The sequence below is a fragment of the Phyllostomus discolor genome, chromosome 3 (genome assembly GCF_004126475.2).
Source record: "Phyllostomus discolor isolate MPI-MPIP mPhyDis1 chromosome 3, mPhyDis1.pri.v3, whole genome shotgun sequence".
NCBI classification, from domain to species: domain Eukaryota; kingdom Metazoa; phylum Chordata; class Mammalia; order Chiroptera; family Phyllostomidae; genus Phyllostomus; species Phyllostomus discolor.
This window is the reverse complement of record NC_040905.2, coordinates 185,269,886-185,295,911: the sequence shown is the minus strand read 5'-3', so window position 1 is coordinate 185,295,911 and position 26,026 is coordinate 185,269,886. Positions and strand designations below refer to the sequence as shown.

General features: G+C 45.3%; 2 protein-coding genes across 3 annotated transcripts; one reads left to right on the top strand and one right to left on the bottom strand.

Moving 5' to 3' along the window:
* The first annotated feature begins 8,289 nt into the window (after positions 1 to 8,289).
* EXOSC3 (exosome component 3) lies at positions 8,290 to 14,103 on the top strand. The gene is made up of 4 exons (XM_028514558.2): positions 8,290 to 8,856; positions 9,762 to 9,911; positions 11,978 to 12,129; positions 13,206 to 14,103. The coding sequence occupies exons 1-4, from the start codon at positions 8,527 to 8,529 to the stop codon at positions 13,405 to 13,407; spliced, it is 834 nt and encodes a 277-aa protein (XP_028370359.1). The 5' UTR covers positions 8,290 to 8,526; the 3' UTR covers positions 13,408 to 14,103.
* A 656-nt stretch (positions 14,104 to 14,759) lies between these two features.
* Positions 14,760 to 23,467, bottom strand: TRMT10B (tRNA methyltransferase 10B). 2 transcript variants are annotated; one of them, XM_036021940.1, is made up of 8 exons: positions 22,902 to 23,467; positions 22,368 to 22,491; positions 21,672 to 21,796; positions 19,963 to 20,115; positions 18,786 to 18,864; positions 18,294 to 18,361; positions 15,507 to 15,630; positions 14,760 to 14,912 (listed from the first exon to the last, which is right to left on the bottom strand). In XM_036021940.1, exons 1-8 carry the CDS (start codon positions 23,139 to 23,141, stop codon positions 14,806 to 14,808), a joined length of 1,020 nt encoding a protein of 339 aa, XP_035877833.1. In that variant the 5' UTR covers positions 23,142 to 23,467; the 3' UTR covers positions 14,760 to 14,805. The 2 variants fall into 2 exon arrangements, with proteins under 2 accessions (XP_035877833.1, XP_028378589.2); XM_028522788.2 differs by having other exon boundaries at positions 22,383 to 22,491; positions 22,902 to 23,465.
* Positions 23,468 to 26,026: the final 2,559 nt, after the last annotated feature.

Sequence of the window (26,026 nt, the reverse complement as noted above, 5' to 3'; positions counted from 1 at the left end):
CCACTGCTTTTGAGGGTCTTTAAAAACAACCAGATTTTTAAAAGACTTTATTTATTTATTTTTAGAGAGAAAGGGAGGGAGGAAGAGAGGATGAGAAACACTGGTGATCAGTTGCCTCTCACATGCCCCCAACTGGGGACCTGGCCACAATCCAGGCATGTGCCCTGACTGGAATTGAACCAGCGACCTTATGGTTCGCAGGCCGGTACTCAGTTCACAGAGCCACACCGGCCAAGGATAAATACAACCATTTTAACAAAGAATTGATTCCAATTCACAGTCTATAAAGATCAATTTCGAGGGACTTCAGGCCAAGATGGAGGTGTAGGTAGACACACTATGCCTTCTCGCACAGCCAAAGTAAGGACAACAAAAATTTAGAAACAAACAAACAAAAAAACAACCAGTACTGACAGAAAATTGAACTGTATGGAAGTCCAACAACCAAGGAGTTAAAATAGACACATTCATCCAGATCCATAGGAGGGTTGGAGTTGGGCGGCCGGGTGGAGAGGGGTTGCAGCAAAATGGTGACTGGCACACCCTGGGCACAGGGTGGCAGCGGGCAGACCCAGCAAGGCGACGATTGTGAAGCGAGGCACTGTGCACAAGGCGGCTGGTGGACCGGGCGGTCCCACATTCGCTCACAAATAAACCAGGTGAAATGGGGAATGAAACAGACTGTGTAAAGCAGGGTTCCAGCGCCGGAAAATAAAGCCTTAAAACACCGGTTGTAAACACCTGTGGGGGTTGAGGTGTCTATGGGAGAGACTCCCAGCCTCACAGGAGAGTTTGTTGGAAAGACCCATGGGGTCCTAGAACGTGCACAAGCCCACTCACACGAGAATCAGCACCAGAAGGGCCCAGTTTCCTTGGGGGAAGCGGCAGAAAGGACTGAAATCTGACAAAGAGCAGAGCAGGCACCATTGTTCCCTCTCGGACCCCGCCCCCACATACAGTGTCACAACCCAGCGACTGGGTTGCCCCGCCCTGGTGAACACCTAAGGCTCCACCCCTCATACGTAACAGGCACGTTAAGAAAAAAATTGGCGCAAACAGAAGAATAGATCAAAGCCCCAGAACAAATACAACTAAGCAATGAAGAGATGGCCAACCTATCAGATGCACAGTTCAAAGCACTGGTGATCAGGATGCTCACAGAATTGGTTAAATTTGGTCACAAATTATGTGAAAAAATGAAGGCTATGCTAAGTGAAATAAAGGAAAATGTACAGGGAACCAATACTGATGGGAAGGAAACTGGGACTCAAATCAATGGTGTGGACCAGAAGGAAGAAAAACAACCAAACAGAAAAGAATGAAGAAACAAGAATTCAAAAAAAAATGAGGTGAGGCTTAGGAACCTCCAGGACATCTTGAAACATTCCAATATCCAAAATATAGGGGTACCAGAAGGAGAAGAGGAAGAGCAACAAGTGGAAAAGTTATTTGAACAAATAATAAAGGAGAACTTCCCCATTCTGGCAAAGGAAATAGACTTCCAGGAAGTCGAGGAAGCTCAGAGAGTCCCAAAGAAGTTGGACCCAAGGAGGAACACACCAAGGCACATCATAATTACATTATCCAAGATTAAAATGAAGGAGAGAATCCTAGAAGCAGCAAGAGATAAGGAGGCAGTAACCTACGAAGGAGTTCCCATCAGACTGTCAGCTGCTTTCTCAAAGAGGCCTTGCAGGCAAGAAGGGGCTGGAAAGAAGTATTCCAAGTCATGAAAGGCAAGGACCTACATCCCAGATTGCTCTATCCAGCAAAGCTTTCATTTAGAATGGAAGGGCAGATCAAGTGCTTCTCAGATAAGGTCAAGTTAAAGGAGTTCATCATCACCAAGCCCTTACTATATGAAATGTTAAAGGGACTTATCTAAGAAAAAGAAGATAAAAAACATGTATATAGTAAAATGACAGAAAACTCACAATTATTAACAAACACACTTAAAACAAAAACAAACTAAGCAAACAACTAGAACAGGAACAAAACTACAGAAGTAGAGATCACATGGAGGGTTAGCAACAGGGGAGTGGGAGGAGGAGAGAGGGGGAAAGGTACAGAGAATAAGTAGCATAGATGGTAGGTAGAAAATAGACAGGGGGAGGGCAAGAATAGTATGAGAAATGTAGAAGTTAAAGAACTTATAAGTATGACACATGGACATGAACTAAAGGGGGGATGTGGGTGGGTGGGGGTGTTCAGGGTAGAGGGGAGTGAAGGGGGAAATGGGACAACTGTAATAGTATAATCAATAAAATATATTTTAAAAATAAATAAAAACTCATTTTAAATAGAAAAAATCAATTTCTATGTAGTACTATTTTTGAAAACAAAAGAATTTCAACCTAAGTTCCTGAAATTCACAGATATCAGTTCATCAGAAATGCCTACAGCATCCTCTGAACTCCTTGGCTCCTGATGCTGTTTTTAGATTCCAACAAAAGTAAACAATTGGCAAAAGGTTTCCCCTAGCCTCAGGTATCACATGTCCCTGTGATAAACTGAGGATATATCTCATCAAGCAAGCAGGGAGCAATTTACTAATTCTCTCCTATCTAATGACTAGGTGTTTTTAAAAAACTATTTCCCAAATGATGTCTTCTAATGCAACATGCGTGAAATGTAAACACTGGCTTTTCTGTTCAGGCTTTTATATTTTCAGGGCAGCAGATTCACTCCTGATGTCTTTGACATCATTGGTTCTTCCCGTCAAATAGAATTATTTGTTAGGAACAAGATTAACAAAATGATCAAGGGCAGTTGGACATGGCATTAACAATTGAAACGGCGGGTACAACCCAGGCATCTTCTTGGTCAAAGCCATGCACCTCAAGCTGTTTGAAATGGTCATGTATTATGTCATCAGCTTGGGAAGAGCAAGTTCAAACTCCAGTACTGCCTCTTTCCAACCAGGGAGGTCAGACTCCAGTACACACAGACCTGCAAGGAAGCATGCAGTTAGAGAAGAATCTCTGTTCGTCACAATACAATCAATAAAACACAAGGCCTAATGAAATGGGCACTAATGGGAGAATCCAAGTTTAGAGTAAAGGGGCTAAGGCAGGGCAAGATAAACTTTCCAGATGGATATCTTGATCAAGTCCAATAGGATGCAAACCTGGAATGCTGGCCCAGCACCATCTCTACTAAGAAGTCTTCCTTACTCAATACAAGCACCTCTTTCTCCTCTAAACACCTTGGCATCAAAGCTCTCAGAACCAAGACTCAGAGACTCTCAGTATGTAAGGACCCCAATCCCAACTCTTTTATTATGAGAAAAATGGAGCTCAGATAATTATCCCTTTCCTTCCCTATGAAGTAGTATTTTAATGATCACCCCCATTTTATTGGTGAAGAAACCAAAGCTCACAGAGATGAAGTGTCTTCCCCAAGGTCACACAGCTGGAGAGTGTAGTGGATTCCACTCTGAATCCAAGTGTATTGGATTCTAAAGACTATACTAATAATCATTACCCCTGCTGAAGGAAAATCCTGGAAACCACTGAATACCTAAAAAGATCAGCTCAGGAAACCATGGAGTGATGATGCACCCTACGTTCACCAGGGAGGCAATGCCCTTGAAACTGATCCTGGATGAACAAAGGTCTGGCGATTAGGCAGAAGGCTGTCAGCAGGGCTAACGGGATAATGTACTGTTCCCCCTGGGGACAGTTCGCAAGGTCTCCACTCCAGTGGGGTTGGAGGGAAGTTTGGGAGTAGGGGACTGATGACCCTCAACCTTGAGAATAAATGCAGAGACCAGATGTTTCTGTTCCATGGGCTAGAGGAGCAGGAATTTCACTACAGGGATCAGTAGGTCATTGCAAGTTCAGTAACAGCCCCATGCTCACTGTGTCATTACCCTCAGTCCATCTCTCCGGGAAGAATTAGCATGACCTCTCACACCCAAGGGACCTGACTTTGGATGAGGCAAGCAGAAGGTAAGTATTGGCTGGGGGGCTGAGACCCATTTTACAACCAGTCTTAGTGCAAAAGAGTAGATGGAGGCAGCTCCAAAATGGGAGGCAGACAGGCCCGGGCTTGGGCCCAGCAGCAAGAAATAGAAGAAAACCTGCAAAACTGCTTTGGGCCCATTAGGAATCATGAGTGGATAGCCTAAACTCATGCTGAAAACGCAAACAATATCATGTAGCAGAAAGTGTGCAAGTTTTGAAAATGGACCCCGCCACATCGTATATTTTAGTAGTATACCCCATGTCAATTGAGTTATAGTTCTGAAACGCAAGGGTGAAATGGTTATGATAAGGCTCAGCTTAGAGGGGGAACTGTGTGCCTTTGAGAGAATGTCTGCTGGGTATCTGGCACCAGACCTGGCACAAAGCTGGGGCCCACACAGAAGCATGTGGGCACAGTGATGGGGACTGGAAGGTAACTCAAGCAGTGGGAAGAGCTGGAGGCATGTGCTCCCTGCACCTCGCAGTGGTGTGGGCTTTTGCTTTTCTCAGGTCTGAAGAGGCCCTGAAACTTGCACAGGGGAGGTGGGCTCTAGCCTGGTCAGAGAGCACTCGGTTCTTTGGCTGCGCCCTGTACTGGCACTGTGGACAGCCACACTGTGTGAACCCCTGTTGGCCAGGCTGGTCACCACGATTAGTTGCTTGCCAGCCTTGCTGAGCTGGCCTGGGGAGGAAGAGGAGAGGAGACTTGCCCACAAGCCTTGGGTAGCAGCTCAGAAGAACCTAGACTGGCTCAGCCATATTTTAGCAACAAAGTTGTGCACCCACCCATTTACCTACTCATTCACTTGTGCATTCATTGCCAGTCCATCACTGCCAAGTACCCTATTTTATTTTCTTCATGACACTTAACATTTTTTTACAGTCAATGTGTTCTTTTATTTTGTTTAATTGTTCATTGTTTTCTCCTCTCTAGAGTATATTTGAAAGTCTAGGCATTTTTCTGCCCTGGCTGGTGTGGCTCAGTGGATTGAGCACCAGTTTGATTCCCAGTCAGGGCACATACCTGGGTTGTGGGCCAGGTCCCCAGTGGGGGTGTCTGTGAAAGGCAACCACACATTGATGCTTCTCTCCCTCTCTTTCCCCCTTCCTCCCCCACTCTATAAAAATTAATAAATCTTTTTTTTAAGATTTTATTCATTTATTTTTAGAGAGGGAAGGGAGGGAGAGAGAGATAGAGAGAGAGAGAGAAACATTAATGTGTAATGTGTGGTTGCTGGGGGTTATGGCCTGCAACCCAGTCATGTACCCTGGCTGGGAATCGAACCTGGGACACTTTGGTTCCCAGCCCGTGCTCAATCCACTGAGCTACGCCAGTCAGGGCAAATTAATAAATCTTAAAAAAAAAAAAGAAAGTCTAGGCATTTTTCTGACATGTTCACCACTCTATCTCCAGAGGAATACCTGACAGATAGTGGTTGCTTAGAAAATGTGTTGCGTGAATTAATAAATTCCAGAAGTATTTTCTGAGGCCCATCAGATACTGGACAACCACTTTTTAAAGAGGAGGAAAAAGAAGAGATGTCCTAATCTCAGGAGACCTGCTATTTGGGGGTAGACAGAGGCAGAGAAGGAGGGAATCCACTTTGGTCCCTGGCACCATTCTCAGGGTTTTACACATATAACCTCATTTAATCCTTACACCAGCTCTGCAGAGTGAGCATTAATATCATCTTACTAGTAATTCCAAGGCTTTGAGATGTTTAGGTATTTGTTGAAGTTCACGAGGAGCATTTTTTATGACAAAACTCAGATTTGAACATGGGAGCTGTCTCTTCCCACTAGGATGGAAAAGCGGTGGAAACAAGGCAGATAGTGCTCTGTGTGCTGCTGGAAACGGACAGATGAAGGAGCCTGTGGGAGTTTGGGAGGAAGACTCATCATAAGTGAAGGCAGGTGAGGTGGACTGTGAAGGACAGTTCAGCTTCCCAGAGCACGGAGAGGAGAAGCAGCATCCCAGGGCACAGTAGAGTGTGAGCAAGCTAAAGAGGAGAGATGTCATGAAACCTGACTGTTGCAAGAGTGAAATAGCTCACTCTGTTTCTAACAGACTGAACATAAGAAGGGGCTGAGGGAAATGAGACCGGGGAGGGAATGGTGTCAGACTGTTGGGTGTCATTGTGACAGACTATCTCCCAGCACCTGCTCACCCCTCTTCCTTTAATAAAATCCCTTATTTTTAGCCAGGTGCATGGCCACACAGCATCCCTTGCAGCTAGATGTAACGAAGGGACAAAGTTCTAGTCAATGGGATATAAATGGAAGTGATGTGTGTGACTTCCATGTCATGTCCTGAATGGAAGGGATGTTTTTCCACAAGTGCCCCTTCTTTCTCTTTCATAAGGGATATTGGTCTGTCGTTTTCTTTTCCTGTGGTAGCTTTGGCTCGATACAGGGTAATGCTGGCCTTGTAGAATGCGTTGGCACGTGTTCCCTCTTCTCCTTTTGAAAGAGTTTATGAAGAATGGGCCTTAACTCTTTACACGTTTGGTAGAATTCACCTATGAAGCCATGTGGGCCTAGGAAGACTCTATTTTATTGCTGTCAGTGATGTTTGTTGATCTTACAACCTCACCAGATCTTGGGCTAGTTATCAATGTATTGCTATTCAGTTCTCAACTCACCTTTCCCTGCCTGCTCTGCGAAAATGGATCTGGGCCTTTAACATAGTTTTCCTTTGCTGTGTATCGTGAACATAAGCTTTACAGAAGGCCCTGCGGAGGCCCTGTGGGAGGAATGGGTTTGCCTCCTGGCTCCAGTGTGGTCTCTGGTAAACCCCTGTGTCAGGGCAGTTCAGCCATGTTTTCCCTAGGACCCTATCCAGCAGTTTTGTAACATACTTCCAGGGCACACGTACCCAGGAGTAGCACCCTTGAAGTGCCAGCAAGTTCTGGAGGGTTGATTTCTAGCAAGTTCTACTGGCACAGATTCCCAGTCACTTACCATTTAATGAGCTATGGCTATGCCCTCCCTAACAAGGCGTCAGTCAGTTCTTCCAAGAGGAAGGGGCTCTCCTTGGGTGCTCTCTCTCAGTACTGGGGCAATGCCTGGTCCTTATGTCTGCTCTTCTTGTAATCTTTAAAGCTCTCTTTAGTTCTTCCTAGCCAGAACTCTTTGTGACTAAAAACACCTGTAGCAAGTAGACGCTTGTTTGGGCAGTGATAATTCTGAGCATTTATGTTTCAATTCTTTACTTGAATAAAGATATTAACATGCCTTCCATGGACTCTTGCTATTAATTTACATACATAAATCAACATGTAGTTAATTTGTAATTTTTAGAAACCAGTGAACTAAAAAAATGTTAAAGGTTCAGTCAAATAGTACCTAGTTTGGCCCCTACCTTCCTCCCTCCCAAAAGGAGGTAACCTTTTATAGTCTGTAATTTCAGGGCTGACACTCTGATCAGGCTGTTACAGCAACCTTAACACTTGGTATTCTCATGTAACCAACCAAGATCAGTTCTCACAATCTGACTAAATGTAATAAAATTTCCATTTCAGTTTTCAGGCCCCTTATTCAGTAGGCTCCCCAGTATGTTGCCAGATTCTGACGGGGTGTTAGAGATGATGTCTTAAACATCCTAAAAATCGAAAAATTCACAATGGAAGCAGTTGCCTCAAAAATAAGAGCAGAGCCAAGCCTCCCCAGCCCCCAGCAGCTTTCACCCTCGCTGGGGAATCTGACTGAAGAGCTGCTTGGAAGTACCAGTTAACAGAGGAAACTGATTTCAAGTAAGGGCCCTAAAAGTCTGAATAATATGCCTGAAGTGCTATGGATTTGGAATTCTCACATCAGCAACTAAACTGTACCCCAGAGAAAGTAGCAGCGAGGATTTAACTGCAGTTACTGATTTTTCCCAGGCCATGTGGGGATAGCTCAATTATGTAGAAATGTGCATGTGATATGTGTATATTTGCAAGGAAAAAGGCTAGAGAGAAATACACACTAAAATGTTAGCATCCTTTTCTCAGGTTATTACCTATTTCGTGCCAGACTCTGGGTGACAATAAGAACCAGTTGACGGCCTAGCAAGGGAGACAAATGGGGCAAGGCAAATGCGTTTTACTTTTTCATTCTTCTTTGTGTTTTCCACAATGCGAATAGATAGCTTCTCTAGCAACAAACAACCAAAAGGTTTTATTTTGGAAAGGAAAATACTTTTCCGTCCGAGGGCGGAGTAGGAAAAAAGGGCCAACTCCTACTGTAGGCCCTCAGCTCAGTTCCCATTGTTCCCACGGAACCTTTAGGGTTAGAGTCCCGTATCCGACGGTGCGACCCCAGACACCGGAAGTAGAGGCTCCGCGATCGACTCTGAGTGCTTCTCGTACTGACCTGCGGACCGACTGCAGGATGGGCCCCTGGCTGGAGACAATATCACAGCCACTTTGGGGGGGCCCGCCTGCCCATAGGGATCAGGCTTCAAGGACATAGGCTCAAGCCCAACAGACAGCTACCGCAGAAAACGGAAAGACTTGGGCGGGCAGGCGATTGGACGCGGTGCCAGAAGCGGAAGCCGGAAACTGTTTCGGTGTCGCCCGGGATGACTGAAGCGGCGGCTGTTGCGGCCGAGTCCCTTGCGGGTAGCAAGGCGCGGGCGGCGCGCACCGTGCTGGGTCAGGTGGTGCTCCCGGGCGAGGAGCTGCTGCTGCCAGAGCAGGAGGATGTGGAAGGCCCGGGAAATGCAGGGGAGCGACCGCTGCGCCTAAATGCCGGCGTGCGCTCCCGGGTGCGCGTTGTGTGTGGTCCGGGCTTGCGGCGCTGTGGCGACCGCCTGCTGGTCACCAAGTGCGGCCGCCTGCGACACAAGGAGCCCAGCGGCGGCAGCAGCGGCGGCGGCGGCGTTTACTGGGTGGACTCGCAGCAGAAACGGGTGAGATGGGACTCCGGGGGAGTAGTGTTGCGGTGATAGTGGTATTGTATCCCAGCGCTAGGTAGACTTCTTAGAAGAGGCAAGGAGGGGGCCCTGGAGCCCTCTGTTAAGGCTAGCCTAGAGCCACTGTGTCTGTGCCCGCTACTGGGTCTCCTTTCGAGGAACTCTGACAAACTGGAGCGTGCCCCGAGAAGGGCTACCAGGAGATAAAGGAATGTGGAACATGGCCATTGTCTTCAAAATCCCGACGATCAGGAATAACCAGGCTTTAGAGGCTCGAAGAGTGGATGTCACAGGGGGCTCAAATTCTCTTAACAATACGTAAGAGCTTTCATATAGGGAAAATTGTCTAACAATGAAATGGCCTTCCTTATTGGCGAGGACTGCCTGTGCCACTGGACTTACAGAGGCTAGGGACGTGATAAGGATGCTGAAGAGGTATGGGATACCAGCTCAAATGAACAGACTGATTAGAAGCTGTAAATCTGCCCTGGCTGGCGTAGCTCAGTGGGTTGAGTGCGGGCTGCGAACCAAAGTGTCGCAGGTTCGATTCCCAGTCAGGGCACATGCCTGGGTTGCAGGCAATGACCCCCAGCAACTGCACATTGATGTTTCTCTCTCTATCTCCCTCCCCTCCCTCTCTAAAAATAAATAAAAATAAAATCTTAAAAAAAAGAAGCTGTAAATCTTAGAGTTTTATGATGTGGTGGTTTTTCTTTTACTGAAAGTGGAGTATGACCAAATTTGTTGTAAAATGTGTATTAAAGTGTAAACTTGGACTTCAAAATATTTCCAATGACAAATGTAACAAAGTAACCACTAAGGACTTGCTGAAGATATCTTCCAAGAGATGTTGGAAATGATTGTCATTTATGGTTGTTCTCTCATTCTGATTTCTTTTGTAGTACGTCCCAGTGAAAGGAGATCACGTGATTGGCATAGTGACAGCTAAATCTGGAGATATATTCAAAGTGGATGTTGGAGGGAGTGAGCCAGCTTCTTTGTCTTACTTGGCATTTGAAGGTGCAACTAAAAGAAACAGACCAAATGTACAGGTAATGATGGGAAACTTTGGTTTCAAAAGAAGAAAAGCATCCAGAATTCCTAAGGCTACCTGGATTGTCTCCAAAGCATAACCTATTTTCCCAGTTCTATGGGGTGGTCTCTGAGCATTTGTGTGTATGATCACTCCAGGCTGCAAGAGTCCCTTCGGGGCTTCTGCTGTGGGACCAGAGTCACATACTTACATTGCACTTGCTATGCTGGGAGTTGTTCCATTTCTACAGAGTTGAAAGGTTATGTCTGTTCTCCCCACTGTTATCTGTTATGTCCATATTCACTGGACAAGGAAACAAGCCATTGGCTTAGAGAGGAAGGAAGGGACCAGGGGTGCCAATTGCCCTGTCAGCCATCCATCTGTCCTGACTGTAGGTCTTGGAACTTGCATGTCACAGCTGCAGGGTTTCCCATCAATCCCTCTTTGGAGCTGACAGAAGAGTAGTCTTGTTTCCTCAAGTTTTCTGTTTGGGCTTTTCAGGTAGTGTAGCCACACTCTTCCTGTGCACCCAAGCCAGAAATTTTGCGGTTGCTTTGTCCCTTTTCACTCACCTTGCATCTGTCTTTTGTTGCCTAATCTTACTGATCCTATTTGATTCTATCTCTAGATGTCACTTCTGCATCTCCATTTTGGGAGTTCAGGCCTTTGGTACCTCTGGACTGGAATTAGTCAGTTACCTGGTCATTAACATCCCTGCTTGTACACTGTTAACCCTCCATCCAGGCTTTTGAGTGCTGACAGCCTCACACATTCCTTTCTTCAAAGCCTACAGATTTCCTTGGCATTATACTCCAAAAGTCTTCCCTCATTCATAATTACGTCTCCACACAGCTATGCTTGAACCACAGCAAACTATTGAACGGCATGACTGAACTCACAACTTCTTGCTCCTGCTGTTTGCTCATGCTGATGCTCTGTCCGCATTGCTCTAGCCCCCTTTCAGCCTGTGGAACACGTACTCATCCTTTAAGACCCAGGCCAAATACCAGCACCTCTGTAAAACCACCCCTATCTTCAAACGCTTTTTCTTGTAACTGTTCTAACAACTCAGTTTGGCCATGAATGAAGCCTGTTGTTCACATGTACATCCCCATTGCCCTCTAAGACCAAATGTTCTGAAAGGCAGGGAATGTTTTGTTTCTTTCTAGTTCCTATAGTCACCAATTTAACAGGTACTTCACAGAACAAGTTCACTCTCAACTTCTTTAGTTGCATCATTCTGAAGTTCAACTCTGAAGTTTTAAAGTAAATCTTGAGTGGAGAACTGTCAATGAATTACCATTGTGCTTTGAATAATATGCACGTGAGGAGTTTCTTCTAAACATCAGTCTTCCTTAATTCCCTAGAGCAGTGAAAGTTCTACATAATAGAACTTTCTGTGATGATGCTAATGTTTCACATCCGCACTGCTTAGTGTGGTAGCCCCTAGCCACACAGGCCTGTTGAACCTTGAAATGTGGTTAATGCAGCTGAGGAACTGAATTTTAAGTAGTGAATTTTAATTAGCTTAAAAGTGAACTTAAATAAATACATGTGGGTAGACGGCCACTATTTTGGACAGTATATTCCTACACAGTATTTATTTTCTGGTTTTGAGATAGCTCTCAGTCTAGGGATTTCCTGATGGGTAAAGGAGGAAGGTACATGTATTAATGTTGCCTTCTTTATTTTTTTTAAAGATTTTACTTATTTTTAGACAGGAGGGAGGGAGAAAAAGAGGGAGGGAAACATCAATATGTGGTTGCCTCTAATGTGCCCCCTACTGGGGACCTGGCCCATAACCCAGGCATGTGCCCTGACTGGGAATTGAACCAGCAACCCTTTCGTTCACAGGCCAGCACTCAATTCACTGAGCCACACCGAGCCACACCGACATGGGCATTAATGTTGCCCTCTTTTAAGATCCAGCTCCAGAGGGACTCTGGGAGTCCTGGGGTGTATTCAGTCCATTAGCCACAAAACTGTAGATAGTTGGCATTGCTGTCCAAGGGAAAGAATGAATAGCAGCACCTATAGAATGGTTCGCTCATAGAAAATGAACTGTTTTTTTCATTCTCATTGTAGGTTGGAGATCTCATTTATGGACAATTCGTGGTTGCTAATAAAGATATGGAACCAGAGATGGTGTGTATTGACAGCTGTGGACGAGCCAACGGAATGGGTGTGATTGGACAGGACGGCCTGCTTTTTAAAGTGACTTTGGGCTTAATTAGAAAGTAAGTCCGGATGCCTTCTGGCTTGCCTCTCTTTTATTATTATACCTTCTCAGAAAGCTGACTGCTGGGATTTGGATTCTTCGTAACAATGTCTGAATCTCCTCAGTTAAAAAGTCAGTATCCATTTAAGCACAGTTGTAAACTTAGGGATTTAGTTTCATCTTCAATCAGCGTGAATACATTGAATTTAGGTGTAGTCGAAGTTTTCATGTTGATATGGAGTCTGGATTTTTCTCCCAGGTCTGCTGTTCCTTACAGCTGATATACTCAGCCCAAATGTAAAAACTGGCCTTTGCCCCTAAGTCACTTTAATACAGATGCAGTTTAGTTGTATGAAATCACCAGATTTCTCTAACAATGGGAGCCAGTGCATCTAGGCTGATGTGGCCCTCGAGCTTATGTGGACATTCACAGAAGGCTCCTGCTGTTCTGTTCTGGTGGATTTCCTAGTTCTCAGAGGCAGATTCTTTTTGTTAGGTGTTTGCACTTTTACCTACCCGAAGCTGTGCCCTATTGAAGGGTTTTAGTTTTAGACTCCAAAGTTCAGGGCTATCTTGAATAATTCTCTGCTACTTATTCTGCAGATTCGGATGATTAGTTCAGGTCATTAGAGAAGCATGTTATTAACCAAGCAGCACCCTTATGGTTCTGCTTGGAGAAAGAGTTAACGCTTCTCTCCAAGTAGTGAATTTAACACCAGGGATTGACTTACATGGTTAGGCAAGTGAGTTTAAGGTGTCCTTTTAGCACTGTAGATAATAAAAAAGTTGCAGTTTTAAAGAATCGTAGAATTAAGGTGCTCTTGCAATCCAGGGGAAGATCTTTATACATTTTTGGTGAAGTTGGTGATGGGAGGGATTGTGTGTGTGTGTATAAAACAGCCTGCACTGTGAGCTCTGACACACTGATAAGTGTAAAGTTTCTAGAGAAGAGGGGCAGCATGTGGGCCTTGTTCTTGGCGTGATGGTGTGGCTTTTAGAACTAGGGAGAACTGCCTAGAAAAGGGGTCTCCTAAAGGAGTCAGGTCACACCCTTCCACTTCACTGAAACTCCATTTCTTCCCTCTTCCTCACCAGGCTGCTGGCTCCCAACTGTGAGATCCTGCAGGAACTGGGAAAACTCTACCCACTGGAGATAGTGTTTGGAATGAATGGAAGAATATGGGTGAAGGCGAAAACCATTCAGCAGACCTTAATTTTGGCAAACGTTTTAGAAGCTTGTGAGCACATGACAGCAGATCAAAGAAAACAGATCTTCTCCCGACTGGCAGAAAGTTGATCTATGTGGACTTTTTTAGGGTCAGTTGAATCAAGAGACTGTGGATTCCCTGGGGAAGTTTTTTGTCAGGGGACCCTCTCCCTATTAAATCTTCAGAAGACAAGATATTGTCTTATTAGAGTCTTAAAAAAATCTTTTTATAAGAAAGTCACTGGTTGCCACCCATGTTCTTATGGGTGAGAAAAACCATTATAAAATAATGGTGTATTTTTTTGTCTTTACAATAAAGTTTACCAAAAGTTAGTATTATGGTTTACTTGGTGTTAACTTCCTCAGTTTTGCTAGAGCAGGTTCTGTAATAAACTAGAAGTAAGCATTAAAATAATGATCATTTTCTGATAATAGTAGAACATGTTCACCAAAGAAAATGCAGCATAAAGTATAAAGAAGCAAATAAAAATCACCTGTAATCCCATTATTTAGTGGTGAGTAGGTAACAGTTAATTATGTTTACATATCATATATTGTTCCGAGTGTTCTGCTTAGATTAGCTCATTCTTAGTAACTGCAGAAGAGACTCGTCCTCCTAGTGCAAGAAACTGAGGCAGAGATTTTCACTTGGCTTATGTTCTCAACCACTGGGCCCAGAAGGACACAAAGATACCCCCAGGACGTGCCCTGTAAGGAGGCTACAGTGGGAAGAGAGGCCCTCCATGCCCTACGTGGAACACGGTAGACAAGGCAGGAGCCACAGGCGGAAAGAAAATGCTGTGGGAGCTTAAAGAGGGCGAGGCTGGGACCACAAGTCGGCCCGAAGAGCCCCCGCACCACAGGTGACTGTGGGAAACTGCATGATCGGAGGGGTTTGGACAAAGTCGTACAGCTTCACCATGCCAGTTTAGTGAAAATTAAACGTCTTGATATCACAATATTATTTAAGCCATCTCTTAAGAGTACACAAATAGATGTACAAAAGTGAATGAATACATCAAACATTACATTAAGGGCTAATTCTTTGTTATATAATAATTTTTTTTTAAGATTTTATTTCTTTTTAGAGAGGGGAAGGAAGAGAGAAAAAACATTGGTCAGTTGCCTCTTGTGCACACCCTGACTGGGGATCGACCCCATAACCCAGGCCTGTGCCCTGATCCTGTATCGAGCCGGCCACCTTAAGCTTTGTGGGATGACACCCAACCAACTGAGCCACACTGGTCAGGGCTCTTATGTAAACTGTTGACTTGAGTCAAGACAGAGCGGGCACCTCCTGTGACCCGGGCACTGAATGAGATACTAAAGAGCATCAGACGTGGTCCCTGCCGTTAGTAGCCTACATTCTCCTCCAGACCCAAGATGCCAAGTGAAGGGAGTGTGCGCCACCAGCGCCGTCTGCCCTGCTCTTTGGTCTGGGCCCCTCCAGCCACTCCGCCTCCTGCAGCTGCAGTCGTGGGCTGTCCGTCACTCCACTGAGTCCCGAAGAACATAGCCTTTTCTGGAAGAAACTCCTTTCTTCAATGCTTCAGGCCAGTTTTGAGTCTCGAAGTAAGTGGACAGGACATCAAACACTGTTAGAACGGTAAACATAAAACAGTGACCACACACTAGAAAAGGAAAACTAGTAGATGACCAATGAGAAAAGGGTGTTCTGGAATATTTCATTCAGCAAATCTACTCTGTACCACCCATGGTATTAGATCCTGGGGAGACAGACGCAAAGATACAGGCCCTGCTAGCCCGTAGGGCCTCAGTCTACACCGAGGGCTACGGGCCTGCAGACGGACAAAGCTGCAGCTGAGGGGAACACGGTACAGCGGGAACACTAAGGAGGGGCCCTGACAGGGCCTGGGGCGGGGAGAGGAGCAGCCTGGATGCTTGAAGTAAATCTGGAAGGACAAATAATTCACCGGTCAATATGGGTTACAGGCAGCGCATTCTAGGCCAAGGCAACAATTTCAACTGTATTTAACACAGTCGGGAATTAGGGAGAAAATGTAAAACACCTTTGAGAGGCCAGAATACACGTTACAAAGTGTGTGTAATAAAATCCAGGCACATCAGTCATGGGGGAAACGGCTTCAGGGGCCATTCGTACTTAAACACAATGCAAAGCAGCACCAGAACTAACACCACACGTCAAGCGTGGCCCATGCAGGCAGTACCTTGGTTGATGGTCAGTATCTCTGAGTGATAGTTTTTCCCATTCTGGCGTCTGACCATGTATTCCTGGATCGGCAAGCGGGCTGTCTTGACAGAGTGTTCTCGGGCCTTTTGAAATGTCACCTTCTGTAAATCACAGTTAAATATTTTTCTTTTAAAAGTAATACATGAAGATATTCTTGTTGTAATATGCATAGCAAATTGCGAGAATCCCCAATTACCACCACTCTAATTTCCACCTCATCATAAGTAATGATAGGTCTGTTCAAAATAAGTAGCCTGCAGATAATTAAGAGTACAGAGAATGAAAAGTATTTATGTGGCCCGAGTAAGAAATGGCTTGGGCGGCAACACCTCACTTATTTGGGAGCTGTCTATCCGCCATCTTCCACATGTTACTACTTACAGCCAAGAAGGGAGTAAGTTAAGAGAGGCATCATCTGCAGCCACAATCTGCGTCCAGAAGCCCAAGCAGTCTAGTCAGTCAGAGGAGAACACTGCTGGCCCTAACTCAGGAGGTAGGACCCAATTCTAGCACAGAGCTTTCAGTTCATAGCCAACTGGTAGCCGCAAATTGGAGAAGAGACAGGATTCAAGTCAGGTACGCCAGTAGCTGCAAGAGAGCATTAGGTGTGAAAGCTGATGCTCTCTTGCTGCTTCTGGAAGAGGAAGGACTCTAAAAACTGCAAAAAAAGGAGTCACAAGAACTCAAAAAATCTAATAATCTGAGGCCACTTAGGGTCTCATTTAAAGAAAAGTAACTGGCGTTCCTTTAAAGATGTCCTTGAGCCATGATCTGAAGTTTAAATTACATTTGCTACCTTGTAAGAAGCTGGAAAGGTCATCTATCTGTTTGCAATTTCAAGATCAAAGACAGGGTTGTCACTGGGATAATTAACGTGCTCGGTTTGGTGGGGCCTCCGTGGACTCCGACCGCCCATCATCCAGGTTTGTCTGTCCTCTATGACTCTCCCAAGTGGCCTTGAGCTTAAACAGACAAACCCTAGGACAGGAGACTCACATTTCGGGGAAACCTATTCCAATTTTAATAGTACCAGTTAATAGAAAATTCTTCTTGATACTGAGACAAGTTTTCTATGTGTTTTTTTTTTCTGACACTCGCACTCACTTCTCCGGGTTCTGTGCTCCCAGACCCACGCCAGGCAAGTGAAACGGCCCTTTCACAAGACAGCCACTCGGATTCTTGAAGGCAGGGGCCATGTTGCTGTGACGCCTTGTGTCTCCACACTCAGTTCTGCCAACTGTTCTTTGTGACTTAAGGTTTGACTCTCTATCATTTGGGTCAGCCTCTCCTGCACTTGTACGAGCCTGTCGATGCCCTTTTGGTTACTGTGTTTGGAATGCTGATGGGCCACCCTCAGTGTGGTCAAACCAACGGTGCCAGCGTGACACAGGCCTGCACCTTCTGTGTTCTGACCCGGCTACCTGCCTCTGAGACTCACACGGAACCCAAGTCCGTGCTCCTCCCATACACGAGCTAGGATTGCTTTAAAAAGTTTATTCCTTTATAACCACTTTGAACTAGAGTATGGAATTCAAAGTTAGAAGACTTGGATTCTGTCTTGGAGGAGATTACAGTCTGGGGTTTGTTCTCTGAACATTTAAAGATAAAGTGACTCCTCCTGAGGAAATGGTTTCCTTAGCATTTTTCAGTGAAGAGGCCAAACTCTATTTAGCAACCTGAAGTTCCATCCACCAACGAATCCTGTGCCAGTTATTTTTCAGTTTAAATGTCGGTGGAGAGGTAGGATAGGGTAAGGTGTCAAAACTGCACACCTACAGGTCGTCCTCACTGACCCTCCAGACTTCGCAGCCTGAGAGGGGCTGTCGCTCTGCTGTGGGAGACAGCATTTAGCTATTATGTCTTTCCAATCTCCCTTAATTTGAAACAGCGCCCCCCGATGATTTTAGTTTTTATTACATTGATTATCACTATGAAGTCACGAAACACTGACCTTTTTAGAATAAATGCAATTTGGTTAAATATCATTTGTGTTAAATGTGTATCTCATACATATATGAAAAAATGTGTAAAATATACTCACACACAAAAAACATACATATAGAATATACCCCCCAACAGATACTTGCTGTATCAGGAGGGACTCACAAGAAAAGAGTGGTTTTCTCAAGCAGGGGACAAGGACCGGAATGAGATTTATTTCTCACTGTATTCCTTTTTTATACATTTTAACTACTACTTCATTCTTTATTATCTATGCTATGTTAATTAGTAAATATAAGCAAAATTATCATAAAGTATTTCTATAATAGAAACATATTGAAAAAGTCCAGTTAATTCCAATAAAATTCCAATTCAACAAAAGGAAACTGGACAGTAATATTGAGGCTGAGCTTATAAGACTTATGCCAGCAGGGGAGATGGACTGAAGAGGAGCCAACTGCTCCCTCACAAAGAGCACACAGCTGGGGAAAATGCTGAGGCAACGCTTCCCTGGTCGAGGTCAGAGTTCTCCTCCCAGAAACGGGGAGGGGAGAGAGGAAAGGAGGTCCCCACAGCTGTTGATGCGATTACCAGACACCCCAACTCCCGTCCTGACTGGCTCTGTCGGGTCAGGGCTGCTGCCTCTGCTGCTGAGGGCAGAGGGCACTGCGCAGGTGGGAGGGCTGTCCTGGGCAGAATGGGCTTCTCCTTCCTGTTCCCTCTGCCTTTTTAGGCCTTCTGGGTAAGAATATTACAGTGGACGTACCTCTAAAAGTAAGCACCACTTTTCAAAGTACAGTTTTTCAGCCTAAAATGTACTCACCTTCTGAATGCTTTCATCCACAAGTCCGCCGAGGATGTAAACTTTGTTTAGATCAACGTCTTCAAGAGCTAATGAAGAAATGAAGGCCAATGAGATCAGATCTGTTTTATAAAATCTAAATCCAAGGAAAGTAGAAGGAAAGAATGATAAAATAAATTTGATGAAATGGAAAACAAAGGTGGAATATTTGCTAATTCTCTGAAAAGACCAATTAAATAGACAAACCTTTGGCATAGCTGATCAAGAAAAAAGGCAGATGACTCAAATCAACATTAGGATTCAGAGAGGAGACAAAATTAAAATTAGAGAGGAATGTGAAATAATTAAAAGAGAATATGAAGATCAACTTAATATCAGTGAATTTGAAAATTATGTGAAATAGATGATTCTGGAATAAAACATAACATTGGTCCAGGAAGGATCAGGGGCGGAGTGGACCAGGGAGAGCGGCTGGGTGCGGGTGCTCCGTAACCTGTGCAGCGGGGCACGTACCGTGTTCTGAGTCCGGAGTCAGGTACACAAGGGTCTCCAGGGGGAATACACTAAAGCAGTCTTCTTCTGTCCTGTCTAGCTGAAAAATACAAATAACCCAACGCACTGTGAGCTAGGATGAGACACAGCCACACTAGTTCCCAGACATCTAGTTTCTACCAGGCGTGGCTCTCGCTGCGTCAAGGGCTACGTGTCTGACCACCTGGTCTCAGAAAGTGCTCGGCTGAGGAGGGGAGGTGCAAAGGCGCAGACATCCAGCTGCACCAAATGAGAGGGAAAGTAATGAGGCCGTAACAGACACAGGGGGAGTGTACCCCAGGACTACAGAGGAGCGGGGCAACCAGAGAGCCTTCTAGTGAAGGCAACGCTGGACGGAACTGGGTTTCTAAGGAGGTGAGACTGACACGCACAAAAGAAAGGAGCACTCAGCGCGGAGGGAGTCTCCCACGAAAGGCATGAACACAGCAGAGCAAGGGGCCGCATGGCCCTGCGAGTGGGCCTGCTGGTTCACGTACGGGACCCTCAAACACGCAGGCAGGGAGGAAAGTGAGGCTGGAAATGGCCGCACTGCAGCAGGGGCTGTGCGACAGTAACAGCGACCAGGACTGACTGCGCAGACCTGCACAGGGCGTCTTCACACTCACTGCCTCTACGGCCCTCCCTCGGGAAGGCCACACCGCCCCCTGCCGGCGACATGATGCAAACGCACAAGGGCGTTTTCAGGGGCGTGACTTAGGGACTGATCCGGATTCCCGCCTGTATTTCAATCACTATGCTTATGAGATCCGAAGGAAAGAGCTGGAAACTAACTTAATATTCTCTAAAATTCACTTTAAATCCATGGTACTTCCATAAGGATTCTTTCTATTCCTCCAAAACTCATGTTCATAATTCTATATTATGGAGAACAAGAAAGGGGTCACAGTGTTTCCCCAAAACATTCCTGGTGCCTACAGTCGAGGAAACAAAATACAGTCCTGGATACTTTTTCCCATGTGGTGGGAAGAAGAAAAAATTTAAATATAAGAACTGATGAACAGGTCTTAATTGTTTTACACTGTAGTAATGAAAACTCATTATTTATATATGTATGAAGCATCAACATTGAAAATGTAAAAAATCACCCCACAACCTACTTTTTAGATGACAATTCAAATATTATGAAAATGAGGCTTACCAGGTAACTAGAAAAGCCATCATTCATCCGCAAACACTCTTCATACAGGGGGCTGCCTGTCGCGAACCCCGTGAGGCAGATCCAGAAGGGCCTGTCCGCTTTCTTGTTCGAACCATACAGCCTCCGGATCTGCCCGGCCAGTCTGCTTAGTTCCTTCAAAGAAGCAGGAACAGCTTAGGGTGGAAACATGCCCTCTTTCTAAATTCACCATTGACAAATGGTTCCTCAGCAAGTTCACTGAGTGCGACTCTGGGAGTTCCGCCCCCTGGCGTCACACCTTAGGGATGAAAGCTGAACTGTGATATTAGCCCAGAATCAGTGAACTAAGGGAAACACTGAGAAATGTTCCCCTCCTTTAAGGACTATAGTTGCTATATATCTAATATGATATTTGAAACTGTTCTTTAAGCTTTTATCTAAAGTCTTAAATTCTCCCTCCTTTAGGACTAGTTGCTATATATCTAATATGATATTTGAAACTGTTCTTTAAGCTTTTATCTAAAGTCTTACTTACAATTAAAAAGGTTAGAATATTATACATTTTTATAGTATTCCATCAACTAAAGTTGGCACCTTCTCCCTAACTCCAGGAGATGTAGTAAGACTGGAGTTTTAGCTTTCCTTCCTGATTCAGAGACCTCACAATCTGGACTGATTTGGTTCAGTCAAGGAAAAAAGGCTCTGACTTTTATTTAATTGGATATCTCAACACAGACAATAGAAAATCCTTGGCTGCTCTTTTCCGAGGGCTATAATTAGAGGTTCCACTCAGAACCGCAGACCTTCAGTTCCCCGAATTTCTCTGAAGAACAGGCCAGCCCTAGCGCGGCCAACGGGGGTGCTGGGAATCAGAAAGGCCTGTTTGGTGGTGTGAGGCCTAGAATGAAGGCCCGGTCCTGTGTGCTGCCCTGCCTTCTGGTGGACCTGGGGGGGCCTGGGATGGCCCAACTTGCAAGCTGCTCTCCCAATTCTGCTCCCACGGAGAAGGTCCCCTCGCTAAGCAATCCTTTTATCAAAGAGACCAGGTGTAGTTCCTGATTATCCCCGACCAGTGGGTTTTAGTTCCCTGCCAGCCCACAGAATCACTCTAACATTCCAATCACAGTATCCTGCTCAAACCAGCGGGCACCACCCCCTCTTGACACGACAGAGCTTGCTGCCACAGTCCCTGGTTGTTCATTCTGTTCCCAAGTATGGCCCTGCATGCCACGCAGTGTCACCTTCCCCGGGGCTGAGTGCATGTGACTAGAGGCTGCTCTCCACCTTATCTGTTCAGAGTTGCGTGCCAAGTGCTCGGTGTCCCCGAGCCTGACCACTACAGCACAGGCCTCGCAGGCATCTCCCACGGCGGCATGCAACCAGGCGAACTCCTGCCCCCAGCAGGGGGCCAAAGACTTCGTCTCTGGAGAACTGAAGTGGAAGGTTCTAGTTAGACTGGGGACACCACGAACACAGAGGTGAAGGGTTGATCTCAAAACCCTTTAGAAGGTTAGGTAAAAATCTTAGGTTTAGCCAACTAAACCGAAGGATGTCTATTCTCTTGCTGAAAGAATCAGCAAGATTACAACGGCCGCCTGGGAACTTGGCCAAGTGCAGGAAACTAAACGCTTGCTGGTTTCACTACGGAGTCACAGAGGCTCTCTGCGCCGGCTGCTCCCTTCTGGGCCCCCCCGTGGGAGCAGGACTTTGGAACTTGGTGGGTGTTCTACCTTCTTAGACATGTGGTGGGTCATACTCAAGTCGATGCAGAGTCTCGGTCCTGAGTGCTTGGCTTCCAAGAGTTTCTCCTTAGTCAAGGATCTCAGAAAACGTTTGCTGTGCTGGGGGCAGATGCCTAGAATAGAAATATCAGGAAAAAAAACATAAGTGAGAAAAACAGAAAAATAATATTGAGTAAGAAACACCTCTCCCCAGCCAGGTGCGTGCCACTCGCACAGGAGGAGAAACCAGAAACTAGAAACTCGTGCGAGGTGTGCGTTCACTGGTCCCTTTAGGGACTGCAGGGGGCGGGGGCATGGGCTCTGGGTCTGCATCTCAGTTCAGGATGCTCATTTACAGCCTGTATCTTGTTATTTAATTTCCCTGAGCCTCAGCCGCTTTACCTACAAAACAGGGGTAGTAAAATACTTCAGGTAATCCACGTAAAATACTCAGCCCTGAATAAATGTTAGCTGTTTGCCGGTATCAGTCCTTCTACAACTGAGCTGATAAACACATGTGCACTCGAGATAGTTTATATTTCAAAGTGAGACTTCAATTTTTTTTGATGCTTTGACTTCCAACAAAATAGGACACTAGGTGTCACCCCCCAGATGTTTGTTTTTACATAAAAACAATACTCCTCTTCTCCTAGGTACATGCAGATACCAGTTAGCTAAGAAATAAATGTAATTAATACCAGTAACCTGATTCATTGTTACCTGAATTTTCTACACGGTTGGCTTTTCTTCTTTCTTTTTCTTGTTTTCTTTTGCTCTTCTTTGCTGCAACTATCTTCTCCCAGTGTCTCTGTTTTCTTTGGACATTTTTCTTAGGTTATCCAGAAAACAAAATTGTGCGAGAACTTTATAAGCACAAAAAAGGAAAACGAGTATCAGGAACAGTTACTTATTTTTTAAAAAATTTAGATATGTTAGGAGAGAAAAAGGATGTTAGTCTTTCCAACAAAAATAGACCAGACTGTGTTTAGAGAAAGCAGAGCCCCAGAAAAAGCACGTGACATGATAGGCCTAAAGCAGAGTTTAAATTTCCTGACCCTTCTGAGGCACACCAAAACTTCTTCCTGAACTTTATTTCCCTTTCTTACGACACAAGTGAAATGGAAGCCCTGAATACACCCAACTCGTTCCTGGTCTTCCTGTTACCAGGACATGCCCTCAGGACAGGGGTCTCTGGGGCATCCCGTCCTCTCCCAGCCTGGGGCCGCCCACGGCACTCACCGAGCACCACACGGCACTGTCTGTGGGCCGGGTCTCCTTCTCCTGATGCTCACATTCCACGTCAATCTGTAGAAGCTGGAAGCTTTCAGAGATGCCATCCTCGCCTGTGTCCTTGAGGATGACTTGTCGCTCCCGCAGCTCCTGCAGCACGTGTGGCTCTGTTTTCTGAGCGCTACCTTCCCCTCTCCAGTCCATGCGCTTGGTCTTCTTCCCTGTTCGCCCCGCCAGGGAAAGGCACATGATGTGAGATGTCACATTATTTCACTCACAGAGGAATTCTCCGGTATCCAAGTGACAGAGAGTGCTACTATGCTACTGAAGAAGCGCGTCAATACTAGCAGAGGCTTACTGAAAAGCATGTGTGTCTTCCAGAGAAATGAGTCAGCACAGAGACATTTCAGCAGTAGGAGCCAAACCCGCTTCTCAGAAGACAAGCACAATTCCTGACCCCTGACCCCACAATTGATTCACTGCTGCAGTGGCAGAGAAACCCAAGTCATTGATAGTGTTCTTTGAAATCCATTCAGGAGTTGGTGGTGGGACAGAAACAGCAAAAGCCACCTCCCTTATATTTGAGGTACCTACCACACGCAAAGTCCTGTACTAGAAACATCCTTAGGGGACGATGAGTGAGTCAACGACTGTGGCCAAGACTGGCCCCAAACCAACAATTCTTCTAGGCTGCTGGTGATGTAACAAAATTCGTGTTTCCAAACTATCTATCTATCTATTCCCTCCTCCAACTCAATGAAGTATCCCGGCAGCAGAAAGCCACAGTCACCAGTGAGAACCTCTGACAGCCCTCAGAAGTGCTGCGGCAGAAAAACACGGAGAGCCACTGCCAGAGCACACTTAATGAACGTCACAATTTCACAGTGGCATTCAAACTCCCTCGGAAAGACACGGGCCAAAAAATGCTCCAGCCTACACTTGTCACAAAGAATCGTACGACCGCGGCGCATGGCTGCTGCTCTGGGTCCAGTGTGCTACCTCCACTTAGAAAAAGTGTATCTGTGGGAAAGAAAATCTAGCCAACATAACCCACGTGGTCAAAGATCTGTTTACGATGAAAAGTGATGATCCTCATTCTGACCCCTCCCACCTCCAGGGGCAACCCTCTTAACCAGGCTTTTTTAGTCCTGGTGTTAGGCCCTTAATCTGAAATCATGTATTTACACCATTATTACTTCTTGGTTCATCAACTTTGAATGTTATCAGCTCCCAATGAAACACACTAGAATTCAAGTCACTTAAATTAACCCCTTTTAGTGTTTATGTTTCTGTTAGTTATCTTGGCCCTTAAATTTTTTCTGAGATACAATTTATTTACAGTAAAATGCAAAGATTTCTAAAATTTGAAGTTTGTGTTCATTTTCCTGCCTAGGCTAGAGTTTACTTTTTCTTAAAAATCTGTTCTTTAATACTAAGTACAAATTTTAATATATTTATTTATTTATATCAGTGTCTGTGTCACTGAGTTTAAGGCATACACAAAATGAAATAGTGTCCATAATATTCCTAAAGAAACGAAAATACCAAGAAAACACCAAGTTATCCTCAAACCTTTCAGAAGCACCACACTGTGCACACATGAACAGTGATGTTAGTTACAAACATCTTTTTAAGCAGAAGATACCCTGGCCCCTGTTGTAACAGTTTCCTTAGATGACTGAACAAACTGTTATGCCACCCAGCAGTGTTTTCTTCGTTTTCCCGGAATTTAGGCATTCAAAAAAGGACAAATGGTAACTTTAAGATAAATGGGTCCAATACCTAACAACCTCATCTTATTAGCGGAGGAAAAGAAACACATTTGTTAAATGAATGCTAGTTTCTTAACAGCCACGCGCTCTCTTCCTCCTCGGAGTTCCACAGCATTTTGCATTGTTAGTTGTGTTCATCAGTAAATAGTCACTGAGATGCCCCTCTGTGCCAGACCCTTTGGGGAATGACTGGGAGGCAGTGAATGTACATGTTCTCATTGGCGGAGGTCTGGCTGAGGAGGAAGGAGAGGCAGGGTTGAAGTAGTCAGGGTGCGGGCACTGCAGAGTTTTGTCTGCTGTTTTAAAAGCTGGAAGGTTAATGCTCATCTTTTCCCTCCTACCAACCTGAATTCCTTTTCCGGAACTACATCTACCTAAACAGCAAACAGTTCAAAGACTCTTGCAAACAGCAGTGTTTAAGATCAATGTTTGTTGACTAAACGGAATTTTACCACCAATGCCCCCAATCCTTCCTTTCCTGTTCCACTGTTTGTATGTCTGGCCTCTCCAAATTCCTACAGTCCCTGAGAGTGTTTCTCAGACCAGACACGTGGGATACAGTGATTCTGAAAACCACATGAAGCAACGCCAACCACTCCCAGCAGAGTCTGTGGTAGAGCAGACTGGGCATTCATGAGGACAGGGACTACATCCTTTTCTTCTTTATATCTTCAATGGCTAGCACAGGCCTGGCACAGAATGGAACCCTCAGGGAATATTGAATCGAAGCTTACCATCTCCTCAGAAAGCAAAGGTGAAGGAGGGCATCCCAGGAGTACAGATCTATCAGTCCATGTGAGACATTATTTATGCCCACATGTAGCATTTCATTTCTTTAGTGAGAAATGTTTTCTGAGTCTCCATTACAAGTCCAGTGCCTGGTACTGGGATTACTCAGTGAGCTAATCACTGAACAAACAGTTGCTACGCACGTGACATAACAGCACATCCTGAGGATTTGGGGACGATGCTCATTCTGTCTTCATGGGGCTGTAATGACCTGACTCAGCCTTTTATGATAGCTGGTCTGCCTGTTTCCCCACTGGATCACAAACTTCCAGGGAAGAATTCACATGCACATCTCAGCACTCAGTACTGAGCCTCACAGAATAAAAGCCTCCTAAATGATTGATAACCGTGTCACTCCTGTGCTTGGAACCATGCCGGATTCTCCGTTTCACTTAGAGTAAACAGCCCAAATCCTTACGATGGCCTGCACTCATCAGTAAGGTCTAACCCCCCATCTGCTGTCCTCTGCCGTCTGATCTACTTGCTGCTCCTCCAACACACCAAGGGTGTTCCCACCTCAGGGCCTTTGCACTTGCTATCCTGTCCACCTCCAACACACTTCACCCTACGTCA